This window comes from Acipenser ruthenus, chromosome 32 (genome assembly GCF_902713425.1).
Source record: "Acipenser ruthenus chromosome 32, fAciRut3.2 maternal haplotype, whole genome shotgun sequence".
NCBI lineage: Eukaryota > Metazoa > Chordata > Actinopteri > Acipenseriformes > Acipenseridae > Acipenser > Acipenser ruthenus.
Window position 1 is genome coordinate 4,621,150 of NC_081220.1, and position 18,794 is coordinate 4,639,943.

At 39.7% G+C, this 18,794-nt stretch overlaps 1 protein-coding gene across 2 annotated transcripts; it reads left to right on the forward strand.

The window, feature by feature from the left end:
- Positions 1-2,610: 2,610 nt before the first annotated feature.
- LOC117395619 (protein JTB) lies at positions 2,611-18,294 on the forward strand. Of its 2 annotated transcripts, XM_059006061.1 has the most exons (7): positions 2,611-2,685; positions 3,195-3,352; positions 14,291-14,456; positions 15,094-15,134; positions 15,733-15,818; positions 16,750-16,829; positions 17,703-18,294. In XM_059006061.1, the coding sequence occupies exons 2-7, from the start codon at positions 3,226-3,228 to the stop codon at positions 17,857-17,859; spliced, it is 657 nt and encodes a 218-aa protein (XP_058862044.1). In that variant the 5' UTR covers positions 2,611-2,685; positions 3,195-3,225; the 3' UTR covers positions 17,860-18,294. The 2 variants fall into 2 exon arrangements, with proteins under 2 accessions (XP_058862044.1, XP_033850521.3); XM_033994630.3 differs by lacking the exons at positions 2,611-2,685; positions 3,195-3,352 and adding an exon at positions 10,365-10,636.
- The last annotated feature ends 500 nt before the right edge of the window (positions 18,295-18,794 follow it).

Genomic DNA, 18,794 nt, shown 5'->3' on the forward strand with positions numbered 1-18,794 from the left:
GCAGCAGCGTGCTGGACAGGAGATGTAACACCGTGGCCACCGGCTCAGGGAGTGGAGCCTCACGCAGTACACCGTCCATATAAGCAGTAAGCACACTCGCTGTATTAGACAGGAGAGTTGCCTGTGCCTCTGCTGCACACGCCTGCTTGAGATGAGGGCGAGGAGCCATCGTCTGCATCTGGAAAACGGACCGACGTGGTTCTGCCGTTGGCCTCCAGGGGACCTCTAATTGTTAACATATAGAAAACAGAAAGTACTGATTAGTGGAGAAACCTCAAAATGGAGCGAGGTAACCAGTGGTGTACCACGGGAATCAGTATTAGGTCTTCTGCTATTTATAATCTACATTAATGATTTAGATTCTGGTATAGTAAGCAAACTTGTTAAATTTGCAGAAGACACAACAATAGGAGGAGTGGCAAACACTGTTGTAGCAGCAAAGGTCATTCAAAATGACAGCATTCAGAACTGGGCAGACACATGACAAATTACATTTAATAGAGAAAAGTGTAAAGTATTGCATGCAGGCAATAAAAATGTGCATTATAAATATCATATGGGAGATACTGAAATTGAAGAAGGGAACTATGAAAAAGACCTAGGAGTTTATGTTGACTCAGAAATGTCTTCATCTAGACAATGTGGGGAAGCTATAAAAAAGGCCAACAAGATGCTCGGATATATTGTGAGAAGTGTTGACTTTAAATCAAGGGAAGTAATGTTTAAACTTTACAATGCATTAGTAAGATCTCACCTAGATTATTGTGCTCAGTTCTGGTCACCTCGTTACAAAAAGGATATTGCTGCTCTAGAAAGAGTGCAAAGAAGAGCAACCAGAATTATCCCGGGTTTAAAAGGCATGTCATATGCAGACAGGATAAATGAATTGAGCTGAAGTTCAGTCTTGAACAAAGAAGACTACGCAGCGATCTGATTCAAACACTCAAAATCCTAAAAGGTATAGACAATGTCGACCCAGGGCACTTTTTTGACCTGAAAAAAGAAACACGGACCAGGGGTCACAAATGGAGATTAGATAAAGGGGCATTCAGAACAGAAAATAGGAGGCACTTTTTTACACAGAGAATTGGAACCATCTCCCCAGTAGTGTTATTGAAGCTGACACACTGAGATCCTTCAAGAAGCTGCTTGATGAGATTCTGGGATCAGTAAGTTACTAACAACCAAACGAGCAAGATGGACTGAATGGCCTCCTCTCGTTTGTAAACTTTCTTATGATCTTATGTTCTTACTTATCATTGCCTAGTTAGTTTCCGCTCGTCTCTGCTCCACCTTACACAGGATAAAGCGTCGGGGCTTGCAGTTATATATGACACTCCAGAAAATCGCACATATCTCTTCAAAGGAGAGCAATTTTAAGCTCTTTGTCAGCATTCGACCAATTCTGTTCACTCAAGCCCTTCGACTAAACTAAACTCTTTAAAATGTGTGCAAATTTGTTTTGCGATGTTAACCAATGCACTACAACAACTTACTTTAAGAATGCACATTAAAACAAACGTCTGGGACTTTTCAACAGACTCAACAGATCTGCGCCAGCTGCCTCACAAGCTGTCAATCAAACGTGGCTTACACATGATTCGTTGTGTGAGAGGAAGATCCGATCCAAATCTTGCATTACAATTACTACTTTGATTTGATTGGCTAAAGCCTACGGCATTTAAAAAAAGAAGCCTATTTGATCTAAACTTAAACACCCGCCTTTGGGGCGCACAGTTGACGTTTATTATTATTATTTTTATATACAAATGTACTTAAACTTGGCATTCACATAGGCGCAGATTTGGGTGGGCCTATGTACAAACTGGGCCCACCCGTGGCTACGCCACTCGTTTGAACAGTGGGAGACGCGAGGACTATTGATTTGTTTTATGGCGAGTGCTTGAAAATCGGCTTCTGTTTAATTGCATCGAGACGTTTTCTCTGCTTGTGCCGATTACGCTATTTTACAACCTTGGAGATCCACAGCTGAAGTATTCTGTATAGATAAGTACTAAATTAAAATTATTGCTGAGAAACCTTACCCTCCACGCTCTGTGTTAGGGTAATGTGTATTGAGTATGTGTTTTTACTTATTGTGTGTAACTATTTTAAGGTTGTAACAACAAGGAATTGCTTATTTTAAACTTGTAATTGTACTCCTGTGCATTGATTATGATACAGACAGTTTGTTAATGTGATAGCCTGACCAGTCTAAAGTACCAGTTGCTTGGTGGTAGTTAATTAATTATTTGTAGTGTCAGTGCACGTTATATTGTTGTGTGTGAATCCATGTTTGAGATTTGGTTGCTGTTTTATTTGTTTATTTTCTTTATTTCACTGGTTATTATTTGATTTGTGTTTTGTTTCACATTTGATATTTATTTTGGTTTGATTGTGTTTTGTAGTATGCACTGCTGCTAAGGGCTGAGCCTTTCTACTCGTCACCTGATTGCTGCTACTTTGAAACAGTCGCTGCTACACGAATACTATTGCTGTTAAATGGAATAGTTGCCCTTTGTGATAATAAACTTCTGTCAATTTTTAATTGGTCTCTTGGTCACGTGCTTGGGAGTGGTGCTGGTAATGTGTTTTATAAGTCCTTGCTCAATAAAAAAAAACCTTAACGAGGATTTTCCTCTTCTCTCTACTACCATCTTGGGAGCAGCGTAGCGGCTCAACTAAGTATATTTTCGAAATAATTAATAGGTGTTAAAACCGGTTACACTTAAAGAAACTTATTTATAATTCTTTTCATTAATTTTTTCACAGTAAATTATTAAGCCAAATGCACACAAGTAGTGAAAGAGATTCAGGTTGTGTAGATCAATCACTACGGTGATAATTCTGTTCTAACATTTAAAAGAGATACATACACGGTCAGTCTGTACATAACCTATATATTACATAAGAACGGTTCTTTAGAGAAGCTACAATGCAAGGATTCCCACGAAACTCACAGAAACCCAAACAAGATTCTAGATAAATATTTAGGAAATAAACTGAACTAATAGAAAACATATATCCAAAAAATCAAACAAAAACCCACTGACATTATTAACACTGAACTGTACTTCCCCGAAAAACGTATTGTATCGTAGACACGTTACCGTGTTCATTTAAACACTCAATTTAATGCAAAATGACAAACATGACCAAAGAATGAATAAAACGGTCCGTGTTTTACCTTGCAGGCTGAGAGATGACAGAATCACAAAGGCGAGCATGATGAAGACGGGTGGAAACAATACTTCTTGGCAACTTCACACTTGCAGCGCGTCTTGCTTCTGTTCTCAAGAATTTGTGGTCAAACCGGACAACAGACTGCCAAGTGACATCAGTGGGTGTAAAGGTAATGATGCATACATGTTGTCCGTTTATCTTGGACATATACAATATAACGTACAGATCAGTAAATGTTTTTTTTTTTCAAACATGATATAGGCCAGTATTACATATTGTCTAATATATATATATATATATATATATATATATATATATATATATATATATATATATATATATATATATATATATATATATATATATATATATAAATTTAAATACACAAGTGACCTAGATAAAGCAGCACACTCATGTTGATTAACATGAAAAGAAAAAGGGCGCTAACTATTCATTAGAACTAGACCAGGTCTTAACCACAAACCTTCAAAGATTTAACTGACCCGAGCAAGGAAGAGTGAAAATGACAAGATAGTTCGCACTCCTATATAAACTTTAAGAACATAAGAAAGTTTACAAACGAGAGGAGGCCATTTGGCCCATCTTGCTCGTTTGGTTGTTAGTAGCTTATTGATCCCAGAATCTCATCAAGCAGCTTCTTGATGAATCCCAGGGTGTCAGCTTCAACAACATTACTGGGAAGTTGGTTCCAGACCCTCACAATTCTCTGTGTAAAAAAGTGCCTCCTATTTTCTGTTCTGAACGCCCCTTTATCTAATCTCATTTTTTGACCCCTGGTCCTTGTTTCTTTTTTCAGGTCGAAAAAGTCCCTTGGTTCGACGTTGTCAGTACATTTTAGAATTAAATGCTTGAATCAGATCACTGCATAGTCTTCTTTGTTCAAGACTGAATAGATTAAATTCTTTCAGCCTGTCTGCATATGACATGACTTTTAAACCCAGGGTAATTCTGGTCGCTCTTCTTTGTACTCTTTTAGAGCAGAGATATCCTTTTTGTAATGAGGTGACCAGAATTGAACACAATATTCTAGGTGAGGTCTTACTAATGCATTGTAAAGTTTTAACATTACTTCCCTTAACATTTAACATTCATCCCAACACTGCATAAGGTTTTTATTTTTAAATGCAGAATTTCTGTTATCTAAAGGTGAGGAGAACTACTTCTTCTAACCTCTATCATATACGTGATATTATTCTATTAATAAATATATATTTCTATTGTGATTTCAGAGGGATGTGAAGCAGGCTTCCTCTGTGCTCTATAATCTCTTAGTGTTTACAATGTATTTATTCTCTATTGGTTAATATGTGACACTGCAGGGGATTTCTAATGTCTAAAGATCATCTTCTGAACCACTGTGGGAGATTCTTCTACTGTAGGCATTATAGTATATGGGTTACAGATTATACTATATGGATTATAGTTTATACTGTAAACTATATTTTGGATGTAATTAAGAATGTGGATTTGTTACCTTAAACATAAACAGGGCTTTCTTCTGTTTGATTTCTGATGGGACATCTACAGGCTTTTGGAATGTCTTTTTTAACTAAAGTCCCGCGGTGCAAATGTGAACATGGAAGGCTCTTTATAGGGCAGTGACTGTAATTGTCAGGACTGGATTGCCAACTATTGTTGAACAGCAACAAGACATATTTTCCATTACACCCCTTCCTGTCAACCTATGGTTCGTGTGGTCAGTGAGAACAGAGACATTTTACAGAGTATGGCACTGAACAAACACATCTCTTTACAACTTACACAACAAGCAGGTATCCGGTTCAATATAAGAGCACCGCGTGTTTCTTTATGGCTATGTCTGAAAGTTTTGCATCACATAGACTTTTATGATTGAGTCATAATTAAAAAAATAAACTACTGTGTATAAACAATTTAGATCTGTTATTTAACATATGTAAGCAAAGAAAGTGCAAGATTATATCGGAAAAGCCGTACAGTATTTCATGTTAGATTTCAACGTCACATTTTTGCATTTATATTAGTTTTTAGTATAATGGAAATAATAGAAAGCCAATATCAGAGACAGCTTATTAAAATCCTAAAAGGTATAGACAATGTCGAGCCAGGGGACTTCTTTGACCTGAAAAAAGAAACAAGGACCAGGGGTCACACATGGAGATTAAATAAAGGGGCATTCAGAACAGAACATAGGATGCACTTTTTCACACAGCGAATTGTGAGGGTGTGGAACTAACTCCCCAGTAATGTTGTTGAAGCCGATACCCTGGGATCCTTCAAGAAGCTGCTTGATGAGATTCTGGGATCAATAAGCTACTAACAACCAAATAAGCAAGATGGGCCAAATGGCCTCCTCTTGTTTGTAAACATTCTTTGTTCTTATGTTCTTAACACAATTATACAGTTGATAAGGTTGCAAAACAAGGTGCCCTAACCAGATCTCTGTGGAAAACACCGGTAGCAGCACTTGACACAAGTACATCCACGCCACTTGACCTTAAAGCAACACAAAAGGAGCTCTGGGCACCGGAAGGTGAACTAGTACCCTCTGTTAAAAAGGCCTCCCTCGTTCGGGTCTCCCAGGGTCTCTTGATGTGGAAGTACACTTGGGTGATTCCACCCTCACTGCAGTACACTCACACAATTGTATCATGAATACCCTCATGGGGGGGGGGTAGTGCTACTTTGGCTCTGCTGCAACACCACTTCTGGTGGCCTAACATGCATACAGACATGGTGAATGTCTGTAAGCTGTGTTTGATTTGTGCTCAAGTTAAGTCTGCCTGTCTAGACCAGTGCCCCCTGGTGGCCCTTGGGAAAGGTTACAAATTGACTTCTTTGGGCCTTTACCAATGGCTAAATGGGGATTACAATACAGGCTTCTGATACTGGACCAATTTACAAAAGGCCCTGAAATCTTTCTGACCAGAAATAACACTGCACTGACGGTAGCGCGTACCCTATGGGAAATATTGATACCCATTTGGGGGATGCCCCTGGAGATCAATTCTGACCAGGGACCGCACTTTACCAGAAAATTGTTTTAAGCATTGTACAAAATGCTAAACATAAAACAAAAATGGCATGTCTCTACCATCGAGTTCTGAGATGGTCGAAAGCATGAACTGCACAATCAAAGAAAGCATGACAACAATAATGCTACAAAAAGGAAATAATCGTCCTCAAACCATTCCAATAATTTTGGCCAAAATACGGGCCACACCCTCCAGATCAACAGGGATTAGCCCACATGAAATGATGACAAGAAGAATAATGAGGCTACCAATAGATCATAATCCAATTGACCTGGTAGTGCTCTCCACAGAATAACGAAAGCCAGATGGGACCCTCCTACTACCATGGTGACGAAGACAAAGTGCATTAAACAAGGGCAATGTGTACAACTGCAGCTCAAACGTGCACTGGGACTACAGATGTGGAAACTTCCCAATCAAAACAGACAATTTTAAAATTTGGAAAATTTTACTTCACGATGCCCCTGACAATGTTTGGAGTTAAAGGTAGGGCTATGGTCCAATAATGATGCTCCAAATGTTTTTATGGTCAGAACAATATGAAGGAACGTATGATGAGGGACAATGCCCGCACCAAAAGAATAAGAACATAAGAACATAAGAACATAAGAAAGTTTACAAACGAGAGGAGGCCATTCAGCCCATCTTGCTCATTTGGTTGTTAGTAGCTTATTGATCCCAGAATCTCATCAAGCAGCTTCTTGAAGGATCCCAGGGTGTCAGCTTCAACAATATTACTGGGGAGTTGGTTCCAGACCCTCACAATTCTCTGTGTAAAAAAGTGCCTCCTATTTTCTGTTCTGAATGCCCCTTTATCTAATCTCCATTTATGACCCCTGGTCCTTTTTTATTTTTCAAGTCAAAGAAGTCCCCCGGGTTGACATTGTCTATACCTTTTAGGATTTTGAATGTTTGAATCAGATCACCGCGTAGTCTTCTTTGTTCAAGACTGAATAGATTCAATTCTTTTAGCCTGTCTGCATATGACATGCCTTTTAAACCCGGGATAATTCTGGTTGCTCTTCTTTGCACTCTTTCTAGAGCAGCAATATCCTTTTTGTAACGAGGTGACCAGAACTGAACACAATATTCTAGGTGAGGTCTTACTAATGCATTGTAGAGTTTTAACATTACTTCCCTTGATTTAAATTCAACACTTCTCACAATATATCCAATCATCTTGTTAGCCTTTTTTATAGCTTCCCCACATTGTCTAGATGAAGACATTTCTGAGTCAACATAAACTCCTAGGTCTTTTTCATAGTTCCCTTCTTCAATTTCACTATCTCCCATATGATATTTATAATGAACATTTTTATTGCCCGCATGCAATACTTTACACTTTTCTCTATTAAATTTCATTTGCCATGTGTCTGCCCAATTTTGAATGCGGTCTAGATCATTTTGAATGACCTTTGCTGCTTCAACAGTGTCTGCCACTCCTCCTATTTTTGTGTCGTCTGCAAATTTAACGAGTTTGCTTACTATATCAGAGTCTAAATCATTAATGTAGATTAGGAATAGCAGGTTGGTTGGATGGTTGGATAACACCTATCTCTTGAAAAATAATGAAACATTTTATGTAGACGAATAACTATAATATGAGCAATCAAAACTGTATTTGGAAATCAATTTGAAATATAGCACTGACCTCCTGCAAAATGATCAACCAAGGTAGTGCCCAAAAATGCACCCACTACTGGAGGAAGACATCATTAAAAACTGTTTTTAATAATGCAATATGGTATTAACACATGTTATGTTTAATCTTACTAATCTTACTGTTATGTTTGATCAGCATTGCAAGTCACATACCAATATCAGACAATGGTTACAATTATGAATTACAAAGAAAGGATAGTGGTGTGGTGCACAAAGTATGCTGTTATGAAACTAATACACATGTGGTATGCCAATGTCCTGCAGTCACCCCACTTACCTAGTATCTGAAACGTTTGATTAAAAAGCAGAAGCCAGGTTTGATATTGGTAAAGGTAATTGCATACAACAGACCCCACGTTTAAGCTCAGAAGTTTGTATAAATGACATTGCAAGCATCTGAAATGTTTGCAGTTAATTAATAACTGTCAATATGATTTGATGGACTTAATCCAAGGCCGTAGTGATCAAACAGTGCTGTGGTCATGACATTAAAGAGTGTCACTTAAACTATGATTTTCAGACAGGATATAAATATTGCACATCATTTTAAAAATCCTGATTCAGCAGACTGTAGGTGGAAAGCATCACCACCCCAACACGAGGAGGAGGGGGAAGGAACCCCCCCCCCCCCCCCCCGAGCCAAGAACAAGCGAGAGGTCCAGAGAGGCTCGCTGCCAACAAAGGGTCAGCTGAACTTTGATTACTAAAAGCATGTAATGAGTCCCAACCCGATGGAACAGTAGCCCACTTTCAATGAATGGCTTTATGCATAATTTATTAATCGCGTAACAGATTATTGATTTATATGTTTTTTCATTATGTTTAGATTGTGTTTCAATGTGCTTTTCTAGTTACGTTGTTAAGGGTACATAAGGACCTTTTTATCTTATTGTGTTACATGTTCCCGTGTGTTACTACAATTGTTTACATAAGGTATGTGTTGTTTTATTTATTTATTTTTGTTTTTACATTTTTACCACATTTTTTTTAAATGGCGCGGCCATGCGGGTACATGAGAAGCCATCTTGAGGCAGGGAATGCAATTTAAAAGTTTAAAAAAGTGGTCAAAATGTATAAATAAATAAAATAAGAAATAAAACAACACACACGCCTTACATTGTAGCAACACGTTGGAACATGTAACACAATAAAATAAAAAGGTCCTTATGGACCCTTTAATGTGTTCACTAACTCTGCTTTTATATTAAGTTTCTATACATTATTGTGTAAGTTTCGAGTTCTTTCATTTCACATCGGCAAAACCAGCTACGTGCAGTTTTGCATAGCCGAACATGAAATAAAATAACAGACAAGCAGATATAGTGTGAGATGGGGGAGGGGAACTGAGAGACAAAATGGATGCGCTCTGCTATGTACAAAGTGGTATGCAATACGTCATGGACAGAGTGCAACCCCCCTCCCCTCCCTTTCCCCCGCAGAGGGAGTGTGCAGTGATAGAGTGGAAACCCAATCATTGGACAGAAGTAAGACAAATGGGAGGGGAATCACCAGTTGCTTTCGAAGGTATAACTATAAAATCTTGTAAAGTCTGTTTGTCTTTTCATCTCTTTTGAACTTCCGAGGCAAACATATGCACTGAGATGTACTAAGACCTGATTCGAAGTCATTTTGTAACTCGTGCTGATATGATTGTATTGGAGGTATACCTTTCTTTTATATAATGTGTTTTTGAATCAACAAACGTTTGTCAGCTTATTTTTCTAGTACAATCTAAAGAATAACGTTCAGTGTAGACTGTAATGTGGGTATTTGGAACTAATAAATGGTAAACATTTTTAAGATTTAAAACCTGGTCTGTTCTCCTCCTTATAGCATAACAATGTAGTTAATTTTATGTTTACCTTCATTCATAAACATCCCTTACGGAACGAAAATATAGTTTTAATATATTTTCGTTCCGTAAGGATTTTGTAATATATTTATTACAAAATGTATTCTAGAATATTTGCACAATTGTACAATATATAAATCATACTCTAATATTATTGTTTTTGACATGTGAATACTTTTAAAGTAGTTATAGAAATGCAAAAAAAAAAAAACGTTCAAGACTATTAAAAACCTTAAGACTAAAATGACAATATATTGTTTGTCAATATATTTACAAAATATATTTTCCTTCCATAAGGGCTTACAACATTCCAGCTCACACACTAGAATATTCTGCATTCTTATATTTGGGAACTACATTAGCGCAATCAGTTGTTCAGTTATCACCAAGTGCAATAAAAACGTAAACTGTAAAATGCAGATTGTTTGATATTACATAAAAAAATGTGTGTTTTGCAGTATCAATTCTGCAGTAGTAGCTTATGTAGGTTTATTTAGTCTATTTTTTATTGTTTGTGAACTGTGAAAAACAGTGTAAAATATTTATAGTAACTGATGATTTCTTTGACATATTTTTTGATGACCGGTATAAAAAAAAAAAAATGAAACAAAAACAGAAGAATGAAATTCCGTTATTGTACCGCAGTGTGGACACCACGCGCTAGGTGTCTCCCTCCCCGGAGTTTGTAGTTGGAATGTCAAGACCGAGCGGCCTCCACTACAAAGCAAATTTCAAAATGGCTGCAGTTCGAACAAGGAGACGATAATATGAGATAAACTTTCGTTTTCACAGCAAACACAATTATTGACATTAAGAAAATAAAGTAAAAGAAAAAGGATGTCTGGATGCTACGACTGAATGTAAAAAGATGACATTTCCCGCGTAACGTCACTAGTTCAGTCTGGTGAGTTTGTGTACATTGTGTGTTTTAAACTAGTCGCCCGGATATATTTTTATCCGGACAGGTGAACAACGGATTTATTTAAAATATTGGGGTAGAAAAAGTTTTTCAGACTTACGTCTTATATGCTAAGAAATGTAACAATGCTATTGTTTAAAAAGTTGAAATACATTAAATGTGTTATTATTTTTCTAATCATATCTTTTCACAAACATATTTTAACTACAGTCAATTTCTGACCTCGCAGCAGTAAATAAATAGATAGCGAATGCAATATCATTAAATAACCAGAACGATTAATTCATGTGAAGGATTGGGTGTGGGTGTTTGTGTTTCGTGTTTGTGTTTGAGAATCTGTTATATTGTTTGCAGTAGTTGAGTCATGAGAACGGTACAATCACTAGATATTTAGAGGGGAGGGGTAAGTTTTCTTATATTATTATTATTATTATTATTAGCTGAGTAAATAATGTAAAATTAACTAAATATCAGATTTGTAAAAACGCAATGACAGTCGGGGGTAGGCCTAAATGTATCCCGGCTCTACGGTTTTATAAGAACATAAGAAAGTTTACAAACGAGAGGAGGCCATTCAGCCCATCTTGCTCGTTTGGTTGTTAGTAGCTTATTGATCCCAGAATCTCATCAAGCAGCTTCTTGAAGGATCCTAGTGTGTCAGCTTCAACAACATTACCGGGGAGTTGGTTCCAGACCCTCACAATTCTCTGTGTAAAATAGTGCCTCCTATTTTCTGTTCTGAATGCCCCTTTATCTAATCTCCATTTGTGACCCCTGGTCCTTGTTTCTTTTTTCAGGTCAAAGAAGTCCCCTGGGTCGACTTTGTCTATACCTTATAGGATTTTGAATGTTTGAATCAGATCGCCGCGTAGTCTTCTTTGTTCAAGACTGAATAGATTCAATTATTTTTGCCTGTCTGCATACGACATGCCTTTGAAGCACGGGATAATTCTGGTTGCTCTTCTTTGTACTCTTTCTAGAGCAGCAATATCCTTTTTGTAACAAGGTGACCAGAACTGAACACAATATTCTAGATGAGGTCTTACTAATGCATTGTAAAGTTTTAACATTACTTCCCTTGATTTAAATTCAACACTTCTCACAATATATCCAAGCATCTTGTTAGCCTTTTTATAGCTTCCCCACATTGTCTATATGAAGACATTTCTGAGTCAACATAAACTCCTAGGTCTTTTTCATAGTTCCCTTCTTCAATTTCAATATCTCCCATATGATATTAAAATGCACATTTGAATTGCCTGCATGCAATACTTTACATTTTTCTCTATTAAATTTCATTTGCCATGTGTCTGCCCAGTTCTGAATGCTGTCTAGATCATTTTGAATGACCTATGCTGCTGCAACAGTGTTTGCCACTCCTCCTATTTTTGTGTTGTCTGCAAATTTGATGAGTTTGCTTACTGTACCAGAATCTAAATCATTAATGTAGATTAGGAATAGCAGAGGACCTAATACTGATCCCTGTGGTACACCACTGGTTACCTCGCTCCATTTTGAGGTTTCTCCTCTAATCAGTACTTTCTGTTTTCTACATGTTAACCACTCCCTAATCCATGTGCATGCATTTTCCTTGAATCCCAAGCGTTCAGTTTGAGAATTAATCTTTTATGCGGGACTTTGTCAAAAGCTTTCTGGAAATCTAAATAAACCATGTTGTATGCTTTGCAATTATCCATTTTCAATGTTGCATCCTCAAAAAAGTCAAGTAGGTTAGTTAGACACGATCTCCCTTTCCTAAAACCATGCTGACTGTCTCCCAGGATGTTGTTATCATATAGGTAATTTTCCATTTTGGATGTTATTATAGTTTCCATAAGTTTACATATAATAGAAGTCAGGCTTATTGGTCTGTAGTTACCTGGTTCGGTTTTGTCTCCCTTTTTGTGGATCGGTATTACGTTTGCTATTTTCCAGTCTGTCGGTACAACCCCTGTGTCAAGAGACTGTTGCATGATCTTGGTTAGCGGTCATGGGTTATTCGACAGCGCAATTTTTTGTGGTGGTGACGTGTCTTCTTTTCTTCTTCTTATTGATATCATTAGATATATTTATGTTGCACATTTTAATTAATAGCATTAGCTAATAAGATGTATGGGAGAATGTATTTTCAACTTGTTTCTTATTTTTCAGGTATATTGCCTTGCATGGAACTGTTTGTTTGTCATGTTATATACATGTCCTGTCTTCTTGTGGGGTGGGAATGTGAGGCAGCCTGCCCTGGACTGGAGAGAGCACCCTTTCTCTCAGGGGGGTGAGGCAGCAGTTCAGTCTCCATGCCTCAAGCCTGCCCTGGACTGGAGAGAGCACCCTTTCTCTCAGGGGGGTGAGGCAGCAGTTCAGTCTCCATGCCTCAAGCCTGCCATGGACTGGAGAGAGCACCCTTTCTCTTAGGGGGTGAGGCAGCAGTTCAGTCTCCATGCCTCAAGTCTGTCCTGGACTGGAGAGAGCACCCTTTCTCTTAGGGGGTGAGGGAGCAGTTCAGTCTCCATGCCTCAAGCCTGCCCTGGACTGGAGAGAGCACCCTTTTTCTCAGGGGGGAGAGGCAGCAGTTCAGTCTCCATGCCTCAAGCCTGCCATGGACTGGAGAGAGCACCCTTTCTCTTAGGGGGTGAGGGAGCAGTTCAGTCTCCATGCCTCAAGCCTGCCCTGGACTGGAGAGAGCACCCTTTATCTCAGGGGGGTGAGGCAGCAGTTCAGTCTCCATGCCTCAAGCCTGCCCTGGACTGGAGAGAGCACCCTTTCTCTCAGGGGGGTGAGGCAGCAGTTCAGTCTCCATGCCTCAAGCCTGCCTTGGACTGGAGAGAGCACCCTTTCTCTTAGGGGGTGAGGCAGCAGTTCAGTCTCCATGCCTCAAGCCTCCCCTGGACTGGAGAGAGCACCCTTTCCCTTGGGGTGAGGGAGCAGTTCAGTCTCCATGCCTCAAGCCTGCCCTGGACTGGAGAGAGCACCCTTTCTCTCAGGGGGGTGAGGCAGCAGTTCAGTCTCCATGCCTCAAGCCTGCCATGGACTGGAGAGAGCACCCTTTCTCTTAGGGGGTGAGGGAGCAGTTCAGTCTCCATGCCTCAAGCCTGCCCTGGACTGGAGAGAGCACCCTTTCTCTTAGGGGGTGAGGGAGCAGTTCAGTCTCCATGCCTCAAGCCTGCCCTGGACTGGAGAGAGCACCCTTTCTGTTAGGGGGTGAGGCAGCAGTTCAGTCTCCATGCCTCAAGCCTGCCCTGGACTGGAGAGAACACCCTTTCTCTTAGGGGGGGTGAGGCAGCAGTTCAGTCTCCATGCCTCAAGCCTGCCCTGGACTGGAGAGAACACCCTTTCTCTTAGGGGGTGAGGGAGCAGTTCAGTCTCCATGCCTCAAGCCTGCCCTGGACTGGAGAGGGCACCCTTTCTCTTAGGGGGTGAGGCAGCAGTTCAGTCTCCATGCCTCAAGTCTGCCCTGGACTGGAGGGAACACCCTTCAGTCTCCTATTTTTTCTTGTGTTGTACATTTAATCTCAGCTGAGGGCTAAATTTAGACCACCAAACTCCTTTGACTTAATCTAAATTAAGTACACAATTCCCATCTTTTGCTACCCAGCCAATTCGATGTACCATTTTCAGTTAATTGTCTTTGATCTTCTCCAGGCTGCTTTGAAAAGGGAGTCCCTGTTGAAGAGGCAGTGGAGAGAATGGGGAGCGACTGCAGAATTCAGCCAATGTGGCTGTTCAGCACAAGACTGACTCCAGGACTGAGCTGCAGCCCCCGAAGCATTGCTCTGTATACTGTGCTGTGGCTTTTAACTGCTGCTAGGTGAGAGCATCGTATGAATCAATTTCAGTTCTCCTGCTGTGATACACTGCAGCCAATTTCACTGTGTCCGTCGGAGATAAAACCCAAAAAGCAAATTAGGAATCCACGTATTTCAAATTCTGCTTGGTATGATGTGTGTGCAGGGTAGGGGTCAATTCCTGTTTTTCAATTCTGATTCCATTTCCTTTTCCTTTTGAAGGAATTGGAATTGATATTTTAGAGACATTAATATTTGTTGTGAGTGTACAACTGATTTAATTAAGCTAATTTAAGTGACTCGCAAACTGACTTCGGTTAAAGTAATTTGTTGTCACTGTGTGAGGCTCATTTTAACAGAATACTGCTAATTGCAATTGTGATCAATGATGTGTTGATTTAAAAGGGAATTGATTTTAAAAAGGAAATGTTATTGACAAACAGAAATTGATGTGATTTGTAATTCCAATAAGTAGCTAGCTAGGCTTCATGTAGCACTTGAATGCAATAATTAAGTTTATTTTATTTCACGGTGTTTCAAAGATGAGCCAGATGCTTTCATCTAAAAGGGTTTAAAACAATTGATTTCTGGATGTCTTGGTCTTGTTTAGATTCGTTCTAAAAGCCGCTTTTCTCACTTCCTCCTTGAAATTCTTTGTAGAATCTGTGGCGCAGCTGTGCGGAGTGAAGACCGATCACCAGGTGCAGATACTTTCTCATTCATTTCTGCAGAGGGGCGTAATGATTCGCTGTGTATTGATTGAATCGGGATGCTTTATCAAGATAAATGTTATTGTTATTATTCATTTCTTAGCAGACGCCCTTATCCAGGGCGACTTACAATTGTTACACGATATCGCATTAATTTTTACATACAATTACCCATTTATACTGTTTGGTTTTTACTGGAGCAATCTAGGTAAAGTACCTTTCTCAAGGGTACAGCAGCAGTGTCCCCCACCTGGGATTGAACCCACGACCCTCAGTTCAAGAGTCCAGAGCCCTAATCACTACTCCACACTGCTGCCCGTGCTGTCAAATGTATCTTGGTGCATAACGCATCGCGACCTGCATCTCGTGATGTTAGTGTATCATTACACCCCTGTTCGCACTCCATTACTGTGTTTCTAACAGCCCTGGCTCTGTGCTTCGTTGCTGTGTATCGAACAGCCCTGTCTCTGTGCTTCATTGCTGTGTATCTACAGCCCTGTCTCTGTGCTTCATTGCTGTGTATCTAACAGCCCTGTCTCTGTGCTTCGTTACTGTGTGTCTAACGGCCCTCTCTCACTTTGCTCTCCAGCGATGGCTGCTGGATCTGCCCCCTGCTGGCAGGTGGAGGAGTTTGTTGTGGCTCAGGAGTGTTCTCAATGCACCGCCTTCGAAGCTGTGAGTACCACTGAATCAAGTGCCGGGTCTCAAGAGGGGGGTCAGGCAACAAGTCATAGCCAAAAATAAAATATTTACAATTGAAATATCAACTTGTCCCTCAGTGGACTCTAATGCAATGCACGAAATAACCAGAAGTTCAGTCTCCTTGCCTTAGAGTAAGTAGCGTAAGTTCCAAAAATTTAGCGTTGTATGTCTCCATGTTGCTACAACTGTTTAAATGACGTACCTGTAATTTCTTTTCATTGTTAACATCCAACAACATTTTACACTTAAAATTTGAAGGTCTGTTTCAAAGGTATTTAACATGTCTGCGCTACTGCACTCTGGTTTGAGGTGAGCCTCTGAGCACTGCAAGAAGAGTGATTAGAAAAAAATTAATAAACTGAATCCAGTCTATAATGCTGAGGTAAACCGAACACATTTAAAAGTTTTGCACATATATATTTAACAGAAAGCTGTTTTTGCTTGTTTGCAGACCCCATAATTTTGTACAGTAAACAAACCAAGACTAAAATTATTATTATTATTACTATTATATTATTATTATTATTATTATTATTATTATTATTATCATTATTATTATTACAGATACTGTAAGGATTATTGCCAAACAGGTAACACAGCAATAACGACTGATGATGTCACACGGAACACAAAGCCAGAGCACTTGAAGCTGCATGTAGACGGTGTTCACATTTAAAACAAATGGATCAGGAAAATAACCTTACAATGAGCTGCTCAAGTGTACCAGAATAGGATTCGATTCCCATGGAGACCGTGGCAGTAGACAAGTTTTACAAACCGGGCAGCTCCATGTCAAGTGAAATAACTTCCACTGTGAATATTTAGTCTTGGTCTGTGTCTTGCATGTAGAATTCCCGTCTTGTCGAGCCGTGTCCTTTCTGAAAGGTTGCTCGTGTTTTTTCAGATGTCCTGGCTTGCATGCAGCACAACGGGCTATGTGGAGAAAATCAACTGCGCCAAGTCCAAGAAGGACGAGTACAAAAGGTGAGCTTTCCTTGATAGTCATTATTGTTCACCAGTAATCAAACATATACTTACCTTTTATACATTGAACTAATGAAAGCCTGGTCCCTTCCTTAAACCAGCACCATTTCAGTTTACCTGTTAACTACACTCTCGTACCCTGTTCACTAGACCTGCACCAACTGGTTATTCAATTATTCACATCAAGCTCTCCACATAACTCGGGCTGATAGTCAGGGGAGGGTCATTGGTGTCGATCGGGCTAATTTACCATTCCAAGTGAAACGAGTGAAGAAAAGGCTGCTTGGGTTTGTGATGATTGCTTCTTTTCTTAGACACCCAAGCAGCTGTTTCTTCCCTTGTTTCACTTGGAATGGTGAATCAGCCTGATCTACACCAATGACCCTCACCTGTGGCGAGCTTGATCCAATAATCAAATAATTGTTTTGTGCAGCTCTGCTGTTCCTGCATTTACACAAGTGCAGTATCTTGTATTAACAGGGGGTTGGATTATATATATTTTCAGGAGGTTTCTTGATTGTGGAAAGTTACATTTTCAGCTGTAATTCGACTATCTGAACCTCCCTGGATCCCAGTTAGTTTGAATCATAGATGATTCACTAAATTAACCCTTTAACGCATGGCGACCTCATGGGGACAAATAAAAACAACTTGCTTCTAGTCTTGGGTAATTGATCCCTACTTAATTTTTGTTTATAACCGGGTGTTACATTGTTGTGTCTAATGATAATTCTTAAGCAAATGTATGTATTATTGGAATCGAAAAAAGGAAACAGATACATAAATCAATTAGTTTCATCTCCTTGCATCTCCCCTCCTCTCTCCCCTCTGCCCTCCTCCTTTCTTCTCCTCATACTTCCTCTCCTCTCCCAGCTGCCGCTCTGCTGTGATGGAGGAGCGTCTCTTCTGGCAGTTCGAGGGCTCCGTGGTGGGTCTGACCTTCGTCTTTGCCTTCCTTGTTGTCGTCAGGCAGCGGGCGCTTGACCGGCTGGCTTCAGAGAAAGTTCGCAAACAGATTGAATCCATTTAAAAAAAAAAAAAAAAAACACCTTCCCCAGGACCCACAGTGCTGAGAAGCGGACATGTTCTCAATGAGCCAGCTGCAGCTGGATTTGAAACTTCAGGGGGAAGGATTTCAAAGTGAGTTTGATCACGACTGAAGATGTTTAAGTGTGCAGACCGCAGAGGAGACAGCAACAGGCAAGGCTGCTTGAACATCTCTGAGTGTTTGATGGATAACACTGCCCTCTGCTGTTGGGTTGAGGTGACTCTTCGGGAGTAAACTTGAGGGAGACTTGCGATCAAATCACTTTTTGCTTTTTAAGTTGAATTTAATAGACTGAGGACATTATATAATGAATGGTAACTCAGCCCTGTTTTTACTGTGTATATGTCTCAATTGTGGAGGAGGGGGATGCATTTTAACAGCCTGATGTTTCAATAAAGTAATTGTAGCAAATTTTAACCCATTTTGCTCTTCCATTTGCTACATATTAGTGGTTGGCAAGGATATGAAAATTTGTTTGATGAGTGTTTTGATATTGATAGTATTCTTCCAAAACAGAGAAGCACAACTGAAATAGTCAGGTAAGGCTGCCACTGTGCCCTTACCGGAGCCATGTTCTGACACAAGGCTTCCCGCACACACTGCTTAACTGGAAATGTTGGCGGGTTCACTTCAGACATGTGTCGTCACCAGTGGGCAGATCAGGTCTAATACCAGAACATTTTTTTTTTTGTTTTTTTTTTGTTTAGTTTTCCAAGTCAACTGTCATGACCATTTCAGTTTTTTTCTTTATTTTTTTTTATTGGGGGGGGGGGGGGGGGGGGAGTTGGTTTTGTTTATGACGGACACAAAAACATGTGTTTGATATGGTGGAAAATAAATGTGATGTATGTGTGGCATGGTAATGAACGGAACCCCTAAAGGTACATGGTGTATAAATTATAATGGGAGGGTACAAT